Source organism: Tenrec ecaudatus, chromosome 6 (assembly GCF_050624435.1).
Source record: "Tenrec ecaudatus isolate mTenEca1 chromosome 6, mTenEca1.hap1, whole genome shotgun sequence".
NCBI classification, from domain to species: domain Eukaryota; kingdom Metazoa; phylum Chordata; class Mammalia; order Afrosoricida; family Tenrecidae; genus Tenrec; species Tenrec ecaudatus.
In genome coordinates, this window is record NC_134535.1 from 159,560,202 (window position 1) to 159,580,355 (window position 20,154).

The window sequence follows — 20,154 nt, forward strand, 5'->3', positions numbered from 1 at the left end:
TGACAGACTAGATACAGTGTACAAATGTGTTTGGGCTGTATGTGGTCTGTGTGGGTGGTATGCGGCATGTATGGTGTGCGTGTTTCATGTGCCATATGTGTACATGGTACATATGTGAATGGTGATGGAGGCCAACATATCTGACCTCCCCTGGCTTCCCTAATGCCAGGAGGCAGGGGTCGGATAAGCCTCCACAGTCCCTCCTCCTTTAGCTGCCTGACACCAGTCATTCCTGAGTAATTTGTGGCGATGGCCACACAGAACTCCTTGAGCTTCTAGCTGCAAGGTCAGCAGATTCAAAGCACCAACTGCTCCAGAAGGCATGTGTGTGCTCGCATGTACGTGTGTATGTGTGTGTGGGGGTGGGGGTTCCTCGGTTTGTGGAAGCCTCAGAACAGCCTGTGGTCCTTGGCTCACTGAAAGGATAGGAAACTGACTCAGAGGGTTCTGTAACTTGCCAGCAGTCACATAAATAGCAAAGCTAAGATTTCAAACCACGTCTATGTATCTCGAAAGAAAACTGGCTCCTGGTGCAAAGGGGAAGGAAACAAACACCCCAACTTGGGAATATTCAAGGAGGCTTGTTCTGGGAGAGCGCCGTGCCCAGTTTGACTCTAGTTAATCCTTTCTAGAGGTCGGTAGACAAAAAAGACTAGGCAACCAAGTGGTCAGAGCTTCCAAGGTAAGACCCCAAAATCCGAGTCGTACCCGTTCAGAGTCAACTGCAAGTGGCACGTACACAGACAAAGACACCCCCTGATGCTAACGGGCATGCCGGGGAGAAGTCAGCGGCTCCCTTTCTGCTTTTCAGCTCTTTGTGAGGGAACCTGAGAAGAGGCTGGGCGTGAGGGGGGACATCCGCCAGCATCCTCTGTTTCGGGAGATCAACTGGGAAGAACTTGAAAGAAAAGAGATTGAACCACCTTTCAGGCCTAAAGTGGTAAGACCCCTGTAGGGGGACCGATTTTCTCCACTCGCTCTCACTTTCCCGAATGCTTGTGCCAGTGACTGCACGCTAGTCCTTCACCCAGTCCTCGCCTCCCTGCCACCCCTGCCCTCCAGGGTCCCCGCACACACCAGAAGAATGCCCTTCTTTAACCAGCCATTGACAAGCCCCCCTCTAACTCCCTACCCCCACCCCTGGTGTACCAAGGTAGAGCTGTGCTCTACAGATTTTCAAGGCTGATTTTTGAGCAGGAATTGCCAGGCCTTACCTCTGAGGTACCTCTGGATGCACTTGAAGGGCTTTCCCTCACCTGTGTGTCTGAGGTCATCATTTATAGGCAGAGGTCTGGGCCATTGAACCCACCAGCCCAGGGGCCTGTTTGAGGGTGGGAGGGTCCTGACCCCCAGCTATGCTCCTCGATAGGGTCACTATGAGTTAGAAAGGACTCAACAGCCGTGGTGGTTTTGATCATGGTGGTTTTTCATCTTAGAAAGCCGAGTTGTACCCCCAGAAACCAAGATACATAAACTACCACCACCACCCCCGGAAAAACAAACCCTCCTCTGATGAGTGGATTCCACTCAGAGTGAGCCTGTGCTGAACGGTACCTGAACGGTACTTAAAAATAAGTGCCTACGGTCTTTTTCTTCTCATGGGGACCAATGGGCTCGTGAGCTGACGGGAGCCAGCCCCGGCCTGTGCCTTCTGTGAAAGGCATCCCAAGGTGTTGGGTAATAAAATGAGCGGGGGTCGGGGAGCCAGTGGCAGCAAAGGATGTTTTTGTTTTTAAAGAGTTAAGTCTTCTGCAAACCCCCAGGCTTGTCTTTTCTTCCCTTTGCCCCCCCACCCATCCCAAGCCCCCCCCCCCCCCAGTCTAAAAGATCAGAAATCTAATCTGGCACACCAGGTGTTTCAGGCTGCCAATCCGGCTTCATGTATGAGCTCCAAGCTAGAAGAGTTCTGTCATATTTGGCTGTCTAACAATGGAACCCCATTGTGTGCATTCGATTATAGACTTGATCAAGTGAGGAGGGGCACTGGGGGGTTCCTAGGAGAATCTTGCCTTCCGCGTCGCAGGCCCAGGGGTGGTTCCTGGCCAGCGTAGCTCATGCACAGCTCCCACCCATCTGCCTCTGGGGGCTGAGTGGGGCTGTAGTGTGGTGCTGACTGGGGCCCAGCAGAGCTTCCAGACTAGGAAGAAAGGCCTGGCAATCTACTTCAGATCACACGGCAATCCATTCCCATTGTGGAAAGGCTTGCCATGAGTAGGGTCCGAATGACAGGCAGCTTACAGCAGCCGCAGCAGCACCAACCCTGATAAATGCCAGGAACTGCCGATACAATAAAAAGCTGTAGATGAGGGGAAGGGGGAGCCGGGAGGGAAGGAGAAAATGAGGAGCTGATAACCAGGGCTCAAGTAGAAAGCAAATGTTTTGAGAAGAATGAGGGAAACAAATGTACAAAAGTGCTTGGCACAATGGATGGATGGATTGTGATAAGAGTTGTATGAGCCCCAATAAAAATTTTTTTTAAAAGAAAGAAAATTGAGGCATGAAGGTAAAAATTAAGGCAATAATGAACACTTCAATAAAATGGAGAGTATGAAAAAAAAAGCTGGAGATGCTTGTCAGTGAGTATGCTATCCAGTTAGCTTATTTGGGTGTGTTATTTTTAAATGAAAACCTTACTTCCATTGACTTACCATGGGGCCCAGATTGTAACCTAGAGAGTGAACCTCATGATCATTAATTTAGTGATTGACTTTCTTCCCTTTTTTTCCACCCCCACCCCACTTAAACTCCAACCAAGAAATCGCCATACGACTGCAGCAATTTCGACAAAGAATTCCTCAATGAGAAGCCCCGTCTATCATGTGCCGACAGGGCACTCATCAACAGTATGGACCAGAACATGTTCAGAAACTTTTCCTTCATCAACCCAAGGATGGAGAGGCTGATATCCTGAACTGCCCTCGTCCAGAGACCTCACTCTGCAAACTGGTTCAAGCGATAACACTTCTCCGGTCCCTTATGTCAAATGGGAAAAGAAAAGAAACACTCATCAATAAAGGCCAAGAACTTTTAGCTCCTCACGTGACTATGGATCTATAGTAGAGACCAACTCTACTAATGACGAAGCCCTGTGGTGTATCTCCCGTCGATGTTCTTGACGTTCTTGACATGAACTCCTGGGCCTGAGGTAGTTCAAGCTACCTTTTCAGGCCCCTCCCCGTGGTGATTTACTTGAAGGAGAGCTGTCTGCACTGTGAAAGGTTTGAATGCCTAATCCCTCATCTAAACTCGGCATCCAAGTGCTGATCATTTAGTGGCTTGATGAAGCAAGGCTCACACTGCATGTAAAACTCCTTAAGACACCCATGTCCTAGTGGATTTCCTGCCTCCTCAGTCAGTCAGGTGACCATTAACCCACTCTGTGCATATCTGTGGAAGGGTGTAAGTAGAGGGGAGCGGGGGGGTGGGGGGGACACCTTGACTAGTTATACAATATTCATGGGAATTCTTCACAGTAACAGTAGCTTGTATCTGAAGATGGACGCATCCATTCATTGTGATTAGCTAGGTTTCCTCACGGCAAAGAGAAAAATGCTCAGTGGGAAGAACACATGCCAGTGAACCCGGGAGGTTTCTAGGGCATCTGCTCTGGTTATCTTGTCAATGAGGAGATTAAAATTGGAGCCCATCAGAAAGGTGGTCCGTCTAGTCCCACCAATACCACCATCCATTCTCAATCTGCGGATGTCAGCGGCACTCACACTGCCATCCGCACACTATAACCAGAAAGCAAATCAAGTGCATCACTCTTCCACGAGAGAAGAAACTCAGCTCCTTATTGCAGCACCCCTGACGGCTCCGGGACTCTGCTGTCTCCCTCCAGGTAGCATTCCAGCTCAAATATACATCATTCTGGAAAGAGCACAATGTTCAAGGCAGTCATTTGTTTGTTTAAGGTTTAAAAATTATCTCCAAGCATCGATTTTAAGAATTCATCCAATCTCCAGGGTTCCAAAACATCTTAAGTTCATGAGAATTTGAAATTCTTAGCTGCCTTTGCCTTTTTGCCGCCTTGTGGAGGGGTTCTTCAGTGAACATTCAGTGATGGTAGCCGGGTACCATCCAGCTCTTCTGGTCTCATGGCAAAGGAGGCAGTATTCGTGGAAACAATTAGTCACACCTTCCATATCCACTTCCTACTCCAGACTCTCCTTCCTGTATTCCAGGTGGATAGAGATCTATAGCAGTGCCTTGGATCACCACTTGCAAACACCCAGGCACTGTGCCACAAACAACTTGAACAGAAGCACTAATCACAATACCAGGCCTATTAACTGGGATGCCCCATGGTAGGGGGTGGAGTAGGGAGAGACTCTAAACTTCCAAATCCAGGAGCAAAATCCATGGGTTGTTTGTCGTCATCATAAATATATCTATCATACCACTTCTGCTGATTCAACTTTTTACGGGTCTGTAACTTATTGGAAGCATTTATAACTGTTGGCTGGGTAGCCCTCCTGTTCATGAACGCACGTTTCCATCACCGTTAATTCCTCTTCCTTGCTCCCCACCCCACGCCCTGGCCACCACGAATAAACATGATCCTCTGTAGACTTGCCTCCTCTCCTCTGTTTACATAAGTGGAGTTGTACAGTGTTTGTCCCGTTGTGAGTGGCATGTTAAATACCCGTGATGTGTCCGTGACCCAATTTGTAGTGGTTTCGTAAGGTGTCTCTAGAGCGTCAGACCTACGTTTTGGGCTTCACACGAGGAATTATTCACACCGAAGCCAGGTTTGTAATCCAAGCAGGATTTCGCGAAGGACCGGAGACGTTTCGGGTTTACAATCTCCAAAAGGGGATACGCGATTCCAGGGAAGCATGTAAAGCTCCGTGGAAGCCGCGCTGGGATTCACACCTGGAGCGGAGCAACCTCGTGGCACAGCGCACCCACACGTGCGGAGCTGGGGTCAGGCACGAGTGAGGCATGAACGAGCGCTAGGGGAGAGAGCCCCAGGAGGTGCGGCGGTGGGCCCCAAGTAGGCTCATGTGCACCCACAGAGGAGGGAACCCGCACCCTCCAACCTGCCACTAACCAGGAGCAGAGTGAAAGAGGGCGGCCTTCCCATAGTCAGTCAGGCTATTCCAAGCCGCTGGCTGGGGAGGTGTGGTTGATGGTATGGATTGACCCCATTGGATGGGTTGAGCCCACCTGGGTGATGTCACAAGCTTGGGCCTAGTAATTTGGACCGCCCAGGTGTACCTTCCGCCTGGCTCAGGGGCTTGAATTGGTGCATGCTCAGTTAAGAGGTTCTCATAGGCATCTACTGCTCGCCTGATTTCCTTCCCAAACTGCTCTACGGGGCCTGTGCAGGCACGAGAGGGGCAGCCCCCCCCCCCTTGTCCCTGAATCTAGCTACCTAGCAGTTTGTTAATGCTATCCCAGTGCACCGTGTTAAAGAGAAACAGTCACCAATCCAATCACCTCTGTCCAAACAGCAAGCGTGACCTTCCTACCATACTTTTCACACCACGTGTTCTGCAACACAACTTTCCTAAACGGGTCCCTGGTTGGCAGTAGTGGTGACAAGTTGGACTGCTAACCACAAGGTCAGCAGTTCGACACCACCAGCCCTTCTGAGGGAGAAAGACGGGGCTTTCTCCTTCTGTAAAGAGTTATCGCTTTAGACGCTCCCAGGGGGGCAGTTCTGTCCTGTCCTCCAGAGTGGTTACGAGTCAGAATTGACCCGACAGCAATAAGAATAATTCAAAATGCTGTCCACCTGAGCTCCACAACGTGGTTCCCATTCTGCCTTGAAGTTTGCCCTCTCACCTCAACTCCGCCCCCTGCCTTTTGCCCTCCCCTGTCTGCCGTGCCCTTGTCTTTGCAGAGCTCAAGATCTTTCCACTCAAAGTCCAGATTTTTGTGTGTGAGCCTGCCACTGCTCCTTCCTAGAGGCGGAACATCCTTCTTAAGCTGTGGATATTCTTTTAAGTGTCTTGGTGCTTAGGGCAGACCTCAGAGAAGCGAGGCATTACCAGGGCTTTGGAGTTAAAACTCATTCACCCCTCACCTGGGTGCTTCCAGAGCACCCTAAAAGGCTCTTGTCCACTCTACTGTGACACACTTGTTAAGAAGAAATCTGGTATGCTGGCCTGCTATGACATTTGAGATGTGCTGGGTACATGGGGGCAAGTCTGGCTAGACCAGAGGATGGACACTGGTACAGATAGGAACTGGAAACACAGGGAATCCAGGGTGGATGATCCCTTCAAGACAAGTGGTATGAGGGGTGATACTGGGGGCGTGGAGGGAGGGTGTGTTGGAAAGAGGGAACCAATTACAAGGATCTACATGTGACCTCCTCCCTGGGGGACGGACAACAGAAAAGTGGGTGAAGGGCGATGTCGGACAGGGCAAGATATGACAAAATAATAATTTATAAATTATCAAGGGCTCATGATGGTGGGGGGAGCGGGGAGGGAGGGGAAAAATGAGGACCTGATGCCAAGGGCTTTAGTGGAGAGCAAATGTTTTGAGAATGATGAGGGCAATGAATGTACAGATGTGCTTTACACAATTGATGTATGTGTGGATTGTGATAAGAGTTGTATGAGCCCCTAATAAAATGATTTAAAAAAGAAGAAGAAGAATAACGACCAGACAGATCTGAGTTTAAATCCTGGCTTAGCCACCTATACGGTTTGCCACATTGGAGACATCATGTAGCTTCCTGGATGTCCTTGGAGGCATAAGATAAGGCTCATAGCACATGCTGGGAGGCACATACTGAATGCCACGGGGCTCACACTACATGTGTGTACATGCCTTATAATACACACTGTGGGGCTCACTCATGCCAAGCAGCTCACAGTCCATGCATGGCCTCCTACTACATGCAGTAGGCCCTGTCGTACAAAGGTAAGTCAAAATGTTTTTCTAGACAACCATAGAAACCTTTATAAAACAAAAATATCAAAATGTGAAGCCATTGCCTCTCAACATATCTTCCATCTAAATGTATGCACACCTGAAAGTGGTGCCCCCAACTCTAACACTACCCCCCACTCAAAGAATTATATGCTCTGTGAGGTAGTTAGTTTATTGTGCCAACCTGGCTGATAAACACATGTGGGGTTAATTGAAGGGCAGAGAGATAAATGGCTCAGGGAACCTCTCCTTTCTAGTTCTCGGGTCTCTTGCTTTCTGATGGTCGGACCAGGGTGCAGCTGCCTTAGCCAGTTCCCTACTTCAGCTGTCAAGGCTCACTTCCTGCAAGACATCCCTGAAGAGAAGCCACATGGACCTACCCCGATGCAGCCCTGGGTGCTGGAGCAGCCATGTGGAGCCCCCTGCCAGCACTGAGATGCTTACTCGTTCACTGATTTGGCTTTCCTCTTACGGTTGGTGTCTTTAGTGTGTGTTTTGTAAGATGGAGGAGGACTTTGTGAGTCAGTGTCAGACATATGGGCTAACGTTGGACTTGTGGGCTTGGGCAGCACTGGGTTAGGATGTTTTCTTGATGTGCACTTACCCTTTATATAAAACTCTCTCTTATACATGAGTTTCTGTGGATCTGTTTCTCTAAAGTACCCAGACTAAAACACTCTGCAATGTACACCATATCAGAACAGCAGCATGAGCATCTTCGGGAGACTCAGAATATATTCCTTTTCAACATTATTTGAGTTTGGGGAGCAAAAGGAAGTCTGAAGGGACAAGGACCCTAGTCTGAGGTACATCATCCTGAAGAGTGGATGGGGTAAGGCTTCTCAATAGAGTTCTTGTAAGACGACCCTTGCTCTCCCTGAAGAATGAGAGGTGCGTTGTCTTGATGGGGAGCTATTCCTTGTCGCAAAGTCCCGGCCCTTTTTCTCACCAATGCAATTTTTCATTTTCTTAAAATTTCTTCATTAGAAGGCCCTCAAGAAGATGTATTGACACAGTGGCTGCAGCACTGGGCTCCAACAGAAGAACAATTGCAAGGATGGAGCAGGACCACATGGCATTTCACTCTGATGTAGATGGGGTTTCTATGAGTCAGAACTGCCTTGACCACACTTAACAACAAAACATTTGGAGCTCACCTCGGTCTTGAATTTAACTGGCCCCGTGAAAGCCATTATTTTGGCTGGCTTTTTTTTTTAAAGGCATCTTAACAAAAGACAAGTGTTTTACTGAGTGAACTTGACTGAAGCCAGCTAGTGATCCCAGAAACATATTTAAATATGATGTGTTTGGAATAAACCCATGTACATACGAATTGGAATCCTAGTAGCAATGCATGATTACTTGCCCCTGTATGTGCCATTTTGGCTTGTTGAAGGATTGGCAATGTTAGATGGAAAATGCACACACGGTGCTTACCAAAGCCACAAGACTGTGAGGGAGCCCTGCCGGTATAGCCCTGATGGGCTGCTAAAGGCAAGGTCAATAATTCCAAACCACCAGCCATGTCCAGGAGAGGAAGGTAAGATGTACTCCCTTAAAGTTTTACAGAATCTGCCTGATGGCTGTGAGTTGATTGTTTCTTTCTGTTGTTGTTGCTATTTCTGTCTACCTAGATGTGAACAATGTATCACGGTGATAAAAGATGTTCACAGTAAGAAAGAATTGATATGAAAACTCTCTGTAGTATCTTGGTAACTTTTCTTAAACTACTATGAAATAAACTTTTAAAAGATATACATAACGCCTGACATATATGTATATACATATATCATGTCTCATGGGAAACTTGACAATCACACAGCCTTTGAAGAATATATATATATATTTATACACACATATTTTATATTTACAAATATAGATGAGTTGGCATCAACTCAGTGACAGAGTTTGAGAGAAACATGTTAGATACATTTCGTGTATTTTTAAGTCACATTAGCAGCAAGAGAAGTACATCTGGATTGGACATGCCAAGGAGCCCAGAACAGCCTGCGTGACATGCTCTGGCTGCTCTAATGGAAAGTAACCGGGCAAATGGATCTTCACCTCTGTAGTGTGAGGGGATGGTTTGGGTGGTCGTTACATAATCTGTTGTCAATTGAAAACTTAAGAGCGAAAGGGTGGAGTTTCGCCTGTCCATCAGGTCACAGCTTGATGACCTTATTTGGAGGCACTAAGGAGATGAATAGCTTGCTAGAGGCTGGACACACACTCACTCCCTGTGAGACTTTACTGGCAACCACCCTGATGGAGACAACCTGATGCAACAAGAGTCCTGAAGCTGAAGGAGCCACATGGAGACCCCTGCCAGCGCTGAGATGCCTCTACCACCACTGGATCCACAAGACTTTCCACTCACTGGTCTGTGATCTTTCTGCACTCAGCATCATTGCATGTGTTGCATGAGTCTGAAGAGAATTTATAGATTGGTTATCAGACATATGGGCTCATATCGGAGTTATGGACTTGATCTGGACTGGGCTAGGATGTTTGCTCAATATTCAATTGCTCTTATAAATAAAGCACTTTCTTATACACACATGAGTGTCTATGAATTTTAGTCTACCTAGACTAAACGTGCATGCCTCTTAGTTAACAGATGGTCTTTGCATTCCGAATGGCTTGTCGGTGTTGTCTTTTCATGTCATGTCCTCTCCCACTACTTACCAATAGGTGATACTTGGTAACTTTGGAAGCCTTTGCCAGCTTCTTCTAATTCTCAAAATATGGAGGCAGTTGGAGAAGATATCAGGATGTGTTTGATTGCCCACCATGAAGAACAGCTTCTCGCGTTAATGAAATTTAGCTTAGAAGTTAAGCAAGTCACCATTTATTCAACTCCAACTAACTTATGGTGACCCCTGGTGTGTGTATGGCTAGAGCTGTGCTCCTCTGGGTCTTCAGTGGATGCGTTTCGGGGAACAGATCACCAGACATATCTTTCAGGAGGTCTCTAGGTAGACCGGAACTTCCAACCTTTCAATTAGCAGCCAAGCACTTTAACCACATGCGCCGCCCCAGTAGGCTGGTATTAGAACAACTCTAATACTTTATTTGAAGGCCAGAAGAGAGAACAGTGGGATGCCAGTTCTGGGGGGACATGGAGGTAGGGGTGGTGGGGGAAAATAAGAGGATGTTAACAAACCCAGGGAAAAGGGAATAACAAGTTATCCAAAATTAGTCTCAAGGAGGGTGTGCGAGGTCTAGCAGGGCTGAATCAAAGGGAATGTAACCAAGAGGAATTCCTAAAACCCTAATGAAGGCAAAACATGATAGTGGGACAAGAGGAAGGTACAATGAAACAGAGGAAAGAACTAGGAGGAAAAAGGTAGTCACAGAGATTTAAATACAGACAAAGATGTAAATATATTTATATATATTTGTATAGATCTATATACATACATTTATAGGTTTAGTATTAAGGAAACAGATGGACAGTGGGCCCCTGCTCAAGTACTCCTTCAACACAAGAACACTTTGTTCTAACAATTTGGCAATCTGAGATGCTCACCTGCCTGGCATGATCACTGATGACAATGGGTGCACAGGCAAATGTGGAGAAGAAAGCTGATGGTGCCCGGCTACCAAAAGACATAGCACCTGAAGTCTTAAAGACCTGAATATAAACAAGCAGCCATCTAGGTGAGAGACAACAAAACCCACATGAAAGAAGCACACTGGCCTGTCCCGACTAGATCACTGAGGACAAAGTGGGTGCATAAGCAAAAGTTGCGAACAAAGCTGATAATGCCTGGCTATCAAATGATATAGCATCAGGGGTCTTAAAGGCTTGAAGACAATCAGGCAGCCATCTAACTAAGAAACAACAAAGCCCACAAGGAAGAAGCATACCAGCCTACCCCAACGCGAATGCTGAAGACAAAGCGGGTGCAAGAGCAAGTGCGGTGAAGAAAGCTGGTGGTGCCCAGTTCTCAAAATATATAGAATCTGGGATCCCATAGGCTGGAAGATAAACAAGGGGCCATCTAACTGAAAAACAACAATGCCCACATGGAAAATGCACACCAGCCTGTGAGATGACAAGGCATCGAAGGGATCAGGTGTCAGGTATCAAAGACAAAAAAAATAAATAAATCATAGCATTGTGAATGAGGGGGAGTGCAGAGTGGGGACCTATGGCCCATCTGGGGGAAATTGGACATCCACTTGCAGAAGGGTGTGGGGAGGTGATGAACCAGTCAGAGTAGTGTAGCAACGATGAAACATACAATTTTCCTCTGGTCCTGAATGCTTCCTCCCCCCACTATCATGATCCCAATTCTACCTTACATAACTGGCTGGACCGGGAGATGTACACTGGCATGGATAGGAACTGGAAATACTGGGAATCCAGGACAGATGAGCCCCTCAGGAACAGTGGTAAGAGTGGTGATATTGGGAAGGTGGAGGGAGGGTGAGGGAGAAAAGGGAAACAGATGACAAGGTCTACATGTAACCTCCTCCCTGGAGGACAGACAGGAGAGAACCAGATAAGGAAAACATTGGATGATGTAAGATATGATAAAATAATAATTATTTGTGAATTATTAAGGGTTCAGGAGGAGCGGGGAGGGAGGAGAAAATGAGGAACTGATGCCAGGGGCTGGACACAAATGATGTATGTACGAATGGTAAAGAGTTGTATGAGTCCCTAATAAAATGAATTTTTAAAAGAAACTCTAAAATATATATATATATATATATATATATATATATATATATATATATATATATATATATAAATTTAAAAGGCATGCTCTTGTACTTCTCCCTGGGACACTACCATCAGAGATTAGAAAACCATTCTGGCAGTCTTCTTTCATTTGATATTTATTTACTCTCTGACCAGACATTAACAAAAATTGACCGTGCTTCTACAGAACTTTGTAAATTTTTCTTTCTATTCCCTATTCCATCTAAGATGGATGCTGCTCAGAATAAGTCATTTCCAGGTCAGAGATGTGATATTTTGTCCATGATTTTTGTCGCAGAGACTAAGATATTTTTCGTAAATGGCTACAGTATTCCCCTAGCAATCGCCAGAAATCGTCTTTGACGTTGGGCCTGCTGTTTCCCAGCAGAGTGCCCTTTGCTCTCAATTCTCACGGAAACAGAGCCACTTCTGATGCTTTTAAGACCGAGGTAGTAGACTAGTTTCCAGTTGCTCCTGTACTCTTACAAAGACTGCACACATACCTTCAGGGGACAGTATGCATTACAACTAGCTGAAAGATACGGATATGCAATAATAGCAATTAAAGAGAGAAAAATCACTAAGCGGCACATTTCCAGGAAATACTTTGCCCTGGAATCTGAATGTCACTCTGTCGGTGAGGTGGAGCCTGAGATTGCATCAATAACCCACAACAAATAACTCAAAGCACAAGTACCAGACGCACCAATGAAATTTGAACACATAAAAGAAATCGAATCCATCTTAGAAGTACCACCACCAGAACGCTCCTTGGACATGAGGGTGGCGGGACTTTGCCTGATTTGTTTTGGATACAGCATCAGGAAAGACCACTTGCTAGAAAGGAGAGCACGTTTGGTAAAGGCGAGAGTCGGCAAACACTGAGACACAATAACCATCACAAGAGGCTTAGACATGCCAATCCCCAGGCAGATGTCACCAGACCAAACAAGGTTTGATTCCATCACACATCAGAACACCGTGACTCAGTAACAACGGACAACACTCAATACGTGAAAGTGGTCTTACACGTGGCTTCTATGGCTCCTTGTTTCTCATGAATGTGTTTCTATTTAAAGAATGAAAGAAAACATGCATCTCCCAAGCCTTGTGTACAGGTAGGTCCCTGTGGCACCGATACCAGGAAAGGTGGGGGAGCCCAGGTTTCCAGATGAAAAGATACTGAGAGGAGAAAAGCAGCAACCAAGAAGATGGAGTTGCAGGGCAACGGAGCCAGAAACTAGAGCTCAGGCGTGTTGCTCCTCCATTCCCTCGTTCTCACAGCACCTGGGTGCTGGCCCTATCGCCTGGCAATCGGTTGGCAAAACCTTGCAATTGTTCCCTGATGAGAAAGCCAGAGGGCGCACTCTCTGTGTGGAGAGAGCCCCACCACCTGCTGCTGCTGCTGCCCCGGGAGAGCTCCTCACTTTGACCACCAGGAGAACAGGGATCATAGCTCTGATCCTCCAGCAGGGCAAAGACTGTGATTGCACCAGTGCACTTCAGCCTGGGCTGGAGGAGCTGTCAGGGGCGGGCGTCAGCACTTTAATTTATGTATTACGTTGATTTTTAGAATTTAAAGCCAATTTTGCTTATGTTCAACCCAGCATTCTTGGCCTTTTGGGAATAATTGGATTCCCTTCTGAAACGGGAGCGTGATAAGACTTCTCATGTCCGGCTCATGAACTCAGGGTCTTATGGTCGTAAATTCTCGTTTCTTTTAAAGTTAGGCCTGCTTTGGCCTGAGATCCACATCGATGCTGCTGTGAGGTTTAGTCACCCTACTCTCCAATGAGTGTGGAATACGCCCAGCTCTACATTGGCTTCAAGGATTATCTCACAACCCAGAAAGCAGCTTTAGTGACAAAGGCATATTTAAAACATTAATGTATACACATAGAGTTTATCCCAAGTGTCCTATCATACCATCCATGATGAACATGGATGATCTGATTTGTTTTAATAAACCACCATTTTTAAACAAAAAAAATTTTTTTTTCAATAGGGTTGGTTCTTTTCGGCTTGATATTTTAAACAGATTCTGATTTGCAGAATTTGAACTCTTCATCCAAGAAAGGACATATAGATGCGGATGTCCAAGCATCCTAAAACTATGTAGGTGAAACTCTTAAAATACTCAAGTGGGAAGACGCTTAGCTATCGAAACTTCTCAGATTGGCTAGAGGAAATGAAAGGTTGTGGGAAATAAGCGGCATAGCCCATCCTTCCATTGGATCATGAATGCTTCCTCAACAATTTAGAACAAGGTATGGATTCTACACTGACAGACGGGTGGTCAGACGGTGCTGGCTTGCTTTTTACTATGACACTGGATGCTCCGGCACTGGGATTATAAGTATCCACAGTCACCGTTGGTGGACAGATTTTAGCGGCACTTCCAGACTCAGGCCATCCCTTGTTCGTCTAACTGTGGTGACCTGTGTGTGGCTGTGATGCTGGAAGCTGTGTCACAGGTGTTTGAAATTCCAGAGGGTCCCCAAGTGAACAGGCTGCTGCAGAGCTTCTGGACTCAGAAAAAAGACTACAGAGATCGAATAGGCGGTGCAGTTCTGAGGACCTGACCACTGAAAACTTCATGAATGGCAGCAGAACATGGGCAGACACAAGATGGGTTGACCCTGTGGCTGTCTCCACGGGCTCCGTGGTGAGGAAAGCACCGGACCAAGCAGGGTTTCCTCCCTTTGTATTGTGGGCAATGGGGAGTCGGAACCAACTCAATGGCCCCTAACAACAATGAATCAGACTAAGAGAGACGAGGAAGAAAGGCTTCGACTTCTACTTTTGAAAAATGACAATCCTAAGGGTCACACACAGCGTTGATCAACATAGTGCTGGAACTGAGTCCCCGAGGTTGAAAGGCACGGCCAATAGGCAGTGACTGCAGAAATGGGCACAAGAAAGCCAACAACATTGGGAAAGACGGCCTAGGAGTGGCAACTCCATGAGTCAGAGCCAACTGGATGACAACCAGCAACCACAACAGCAAGGTTTCCAAAGTCCATTAGAGATTTGGCCTGGGGAAAGAGAATTAGGTAAAGCATCACCATTTATTAAGTGCACAATGTGCCAGGGAGAGTAGATACCCCCAATAATCATTTCGCATCTCAAAGGCACACAGCTAGCAATCACCGAAGCAAAGAGCTATTTGAACACTTGGTGTAGAATTTAGCTCCAAGCTTAGATTATAAAGCTTCCTCTTTTGACCCTGCAATTATGCTTTTTCCCAACTACGTTCCTTTTGAAAGTAAACTGTTCATACGCCTTCACCGTCCCAGTCCCTGCACTAAGTCTACCACCCCACCCAGTCAGGGCCAGACGCCCCACAGAGGAGAGTCCCCCACACTGGCCTCCCAGGACTCAGAATTACCACGTTCTCTTTCCCGTGCTTTCTTTCTGGGCCCCCCTCCCCAGTGGTGCGAAACGGAAGCGGGCAGAGGCGGGTCTGTAGTGGTGAATACTGTGACTCTCATTGCCACCGCCAAGATTCTTTGAGCACCATCCCAACTCATCCGTCCCCCTGCCACGCGGAGATGCCTAGATCGCCGTGCCCTTGTTTCCCTCCAGTTCTTACCAGAGGACAGAGGCAATGCCTTCAAGAGGAGGGAAAACACGAGTGGGATGTTTCCTCTCGTGGCCATGGATCAACCCGAGAGGACAAGGTCAAAATGCCCTTGTGAGCTTCTGAGACGACAACTCTTTACTGGAGCAGAAAGCCTCGTCTTTCTCTCGCGGAGCAGCTAGTGATTTTGAACTGCTGGCCTTGTGGAGAGTAGCCGAGCAAGTAGCCCACTCGGACACCAGGCCTCCTGTGGATGTTTCCTAGAATTACTTTAACAAAATATCACTGAGTCTTTAAAACTAAGAACAGGGAAAAAAATTTTAATAGATAAATAAAATAAAACTAAGAACAGAAATGTATTGTCTGACCATTCTGGAAGCTAGAAGCCCCATCGGGCTATCAGCCTTGTTACTTCCTCCTTAAGGTGATAAGAAAGGAACTGTCCGCACCCCCTCTGTGCTTCTCAGGGGTCCTGGCACTATTGGGCATTCCTTGTTGTAAGGACAGCTTCCTCCTGGTGACTTGGCCATTCTTCCACTGCCTATCTGAGTCTTTTCACCATTCAGATGGGATTAGAACGCACCCTACTCTCTTCAAATACTCTCTTTCCCAACAAAGGCACATTCACAGGTTCCAGGAGTTGGGACTTCAACTACCTTTTGGTGGAAGATAATTCAGACCGTAATAGGTGGTGATATGGTATCATTTCGAAAGGAGGAGCTTCCCCACATTGTGTCAGCCCAGTTGCTAGAGGTAATGGCCCAGCTATATCAACCTCATTAGTCCAGAGTTTTTCATAGGAACTTTTTGATGTAACAGAGTTGTAAATGTGAGGGTTCTGTTCTTCAAAATTATTTTTCTGGGTCCTTTTGCCATGTCCCCTAAGATGTTATTCATCCTTGTTGAGCTGAATTTCGCCAGTACTTGGATAGTCCGGAACATTCTCTGTTCCTTTCTTGGTCTTTAGAAAGAGATACTAGGCCTCCCAAGGACAAGAGCAGTCTTCTGATCTCTAGGGCTACTAGAGCAAGGGCTGGAAATGGGATCCAGGGTACCCTGCCCGGAGGAAATGATGTTCACCACAAAGTGTGATCTTATACCAGTTTTCCCTGAGTTGATTCCATCTCCTGGTGACCCCATGTTCATCAAAGAACTGTGTTCCCTGGGGTTTTTCAGAAATGGACAGGCCTTTCTTCCGATGAGCCTCTGGGTGGCTTGAGCCACCAACCTTTCTGTAAGCAGCTATCTCAGGGCACAGAAGAGACCCCAAGTTCAACTATCATTTAAGGAGAACATTTATTAAACCTGAAAAGAGACAAAGACACAGACACAACATCCAGATGAGGGAGGCCACTAGCGTGAGATCATAATGGCATCTGAGGATTCACAGTCAGGAGGCCATTTAGATAAGGCATGGAAACTGTCACAAAGTCATGATTGGCAGCAGATTCAATACATCAGTTACAAGTGGGACTACAGAGAGAAGTGGGAACAGGACCATGATTGAAACACATTATGTTAGATGGAAGAACTTATAAGATTCGTCCAAGGCCCTCCAACCAAGGCAGGCAGGGAACAAATGATAGACCATGCATGACTCAGAGATACCACTCCCCTACCTAGTAATATGTGTTACGGACATGCCCAAAGAAGCCCCTAAGAGACTGCCCCTCCTAGGCTGGCTGGAAAAGAATGGAGGTCACCCATTTTCTGATACACTCTGCCTGAAGACAAGACTCTCTAGCCCTGCACTTTGATGCATGATCAGAAGGAATTCAACGGAGACTTAATCTACATGAGGCTTCTAAACGGATTCTGGATTTTTTACTGTGATTCACAGCCTTCTGCAAATGGGGTGCTCATAATTTAAGATCTAATACAGCTAAGCATGCAAACCATTTGTACCACTGAAAGGCTCCCATGAACCCTTAGGGCTGTCAACAAAACCAACAAACCCCAAACTCCCCTGCCCTACTGACTGAAAAGGGTTGCTTCTAACTTGGAAGGAGTCAGCCTAGTCTCTTCTATAGCCTGAAACATCTGACTACCCGAGAACATTGAAAGGGCAGGCGGGAAAGGAAAGAAACGTGCTAAAGGCTTTTTTATCCAACATAACAATCTTGCTTTAAAAGGGCCAGATCTTTTTGACCCTTGGCACTTATCCTGCAAAGCACTAGACAGAAAGCTCTCCTACAAACCAAGCAGCCAAAGACCGGCTTAGTTGCTCCATTTAGACTTAAAAAGAAAAAGACATCCGTTCCAGGATTATTTTATTTCTTTTCAACCCAAGTTCCACACGAGTTCAGAGGCTTATTTATTTTAAAGCTTTTATACTTTTATCAGAATTCAACTTCCTGAGCTATTCGGGCTAATCCTGTTAAAAGTATTCCGAGTCAAAGGGGACAGGAAAAACATTTATTACTGACATATGCTGCAAAAGTTCAACAAATTAGCTGTATTGATTATATTGGTCTTATCATAGCCATGCCGAGTATTAAAACACACGCACAAATAACTGGAACTAAGGAAAAAATATCCCAATAACACCTAACATCATTGTCAGGAAATTATGTTGGCCTCAGGTACGTACTATAGGAAAGAGTCTGCTAATGACTTTAAATAACTCTGTTGCTAGAAGCCAAATTCAGATGGGTCAATTTGTTAGGTTTCTGGAGTCGGTTCTTGGCTTCGCACAATGACAGAAATCACGCCGAAGCCCATTTTGTGGGTTTGTATGAAGGACAGGAAAAGTTTCAGGTTTTACGGTCTCGAAGGGGTTAACAACCACGTGGAAAATAGCACTCACACGTGGCAGATCTTGGGGGGACCCAGGGTGGCCAGAAGCCAAGAACCCTAGAGGATGAGAACATGTGGGCTAAGAGGTTGTAGGCCCTGAGTAGACCAAGAGGGGGCACATATGAGTCCACAAGGGCGAGGAAGAACCTCCCAGGCCCTCCACCTCTACCTGCCTCTGACCAGGAACAGGGTAAGAGAGCTTCACAGAGCATGCTCCCTGCCTTTTTTCTAGCCCACCCACTGGCTGGGGGAAGGCGTAGTTGATGATGTTGCTTGACCCCATTGGCTGAGTTAGGCCCACCTGTGTAATATCATGTGCCTAGGCCTAGTTTGGCCTGCCCAGGTGTACCTCCCACCTGGTTCAGAAGCTTGATTTCAAACATGCTCAGGTTGGGGTCTTCATAAGTGTCTAATGGGTGCCTGATTTCTCTCCAACCTCCTCTATGGGGGGGGGGGCTTTGCAGGCATGGGAGGGACAACCCCCTATTCCTAAGCTAGCTACCTAACAAAGTCTTCTTTATTGTCCAGTTTTCACATGTATATTAGGTGATTAAAAATAGCATGGTGTTCAGGGCCACCTTAGTCATCAAAGGGTCATCTTTCCCCCTCTCCCCTTTTTTTAAGCTTTAAGGAGATTTAAACAGATTTGTCCGATGCAATTCATTATTTGATCTCTCAGCTGCTACTTCCATGAGCATTGATCGTAGATCCAAGCAAAATTAAGTTATTCACAACTCTAATTTATTTACCATTTGAATTATGAAACATTTTATTTGAAGACTGAAAGGTTGGAGACGGAGGTTCAGAACAGAGATAGAATTTAGCCAGGAATGTGAAGTTGAGAAAGATTTTATTGAGGCAGGGAAAGAACTCCCAGGAGGGAAGAGAGAGCAGAGAAAGGGAAGGGGGCATCTTGAGCCTTCAGGTGGGTTCCAAGACCCAACGAATTAGGTCAGGGAAATCATGCCTGGCAGTGAGGCAGTGGGACATATCTAGGGTACGAGCTTAAGGGCGCATGAGCCGGTAAGGGGAAGGGAGGTTTCTTGTGCTGCAGTTGCAAGTCTCTGGCCAGGTGACATTTTGTTAGTAAATCATGTTGTTCCTAGGAAACAATGCTAGGGAGAGGGGGGCTCTGTTCTGTGCAGTGAGGTCATCTTGTTCCTAGGAAACAATGCTAGGGAGAGGGGGGCTGTGTTCTGTGCGGGGAGGTGAGGGGAGGTAAACTCTGTGAAATGCTGAAGGCAGGTGCTTTGAAGTTCAGGTGCTTTGAAATTCAGCCAGGTCATTTGTCATCTCGAGAAGCTGGTACAAAGGCCTGCCTTGGTCTGGACAGGGCCCAAACAAAAACTATTTAATATATCCATGGACTGCCAGGAGGATAAATAAATCTGTCTTGGGAGAAGAACAACCAGAAAGCTCCTTCAAGGTAAGGATGGTGAGACATTACCTCAATTTCTTTGGCCATGTTATCAGGAGGATATCAGGCATGGTAAAGAGGGCGCCAGAGAACAAGAGGAAGATCGTCAATGAGATGAATTGACACAGCGGCTGCAACAATGACACAGGACTGCGCATTGTTTGGGACAGTGAAAATCCAAAATCCATTTGCAGAGTTCTCACTTGGGTTAAGCTTTCACTGAATTCCTCATGGTCATTAACCACAGATGCAGATAAACTTGCCTTCAGGCAGAGTGCATTGGAGCGTGAGTTACCTCCACTCATCTCCAGCCAGCCCAGCCTGGGTGTATCCCTCATAGACAGTGTAAGGGGTGGCATGGTCAAGGTCGTGCCCTGACTGCCTTGGTCAGAAGGCTAGGACATGTAAATTCTTCTGTCTAATGCAAAGTATGTATCTCAATCATGGCCCTGCTCCCAATTCAATAGTCCCACCTGTAACTGTGATGTATTGGTCGGCCACCAATCATGAATTTGTGAGTTTCCTTTGTCCCATGCCTTATTTACATGGCCTCCTGACTGTGGATCCTCAGACACCATTATGATCTCTTGCTAATAGCCTCCCTCATCTGGTTGATGTGTCCGTGTCGTTGTCCCTTCTAACACTTAGTAAGTGTTCTCCTTAAATCATAGTTGAGATTGGGGTCTCTTTTGCACCTTAAAACACACCAGAACAACAGAAGCCAAAAGGTCATGTTTGAATACTTTCAGCTAGGGCTTTTGG

General features: G+C 46.5%; 1 protein-coding gene across 2 annotated transcripts in view; it reads left to right on the plus strand.

Annotated features, from left to right (window-relative positions):
- The window catches only part of PRKCQ (protein kinase C theta), a 107,807-nt gene extending 104,896 nt beyond the window's left edge, over positions 1-2,911 (plus strand). For both annotated transcript variants that reach the window (XM_075553177.1, XM_075553178.1), the window contains 2 exons: positions 812-940; positions 2,756-2,911. In XM_075553177.1, the coding sequence (XP_075409292.1) occupies positions 812-940; positions 2,756-2,911 (285 nt within the window). The remainder of the gene's footprint in view (positions 1-811; positions 941-2,755) is intronic.
- The last annotated feature ends 17,243 nt before the right edge of the window (positions 2,912-20,154 follow it).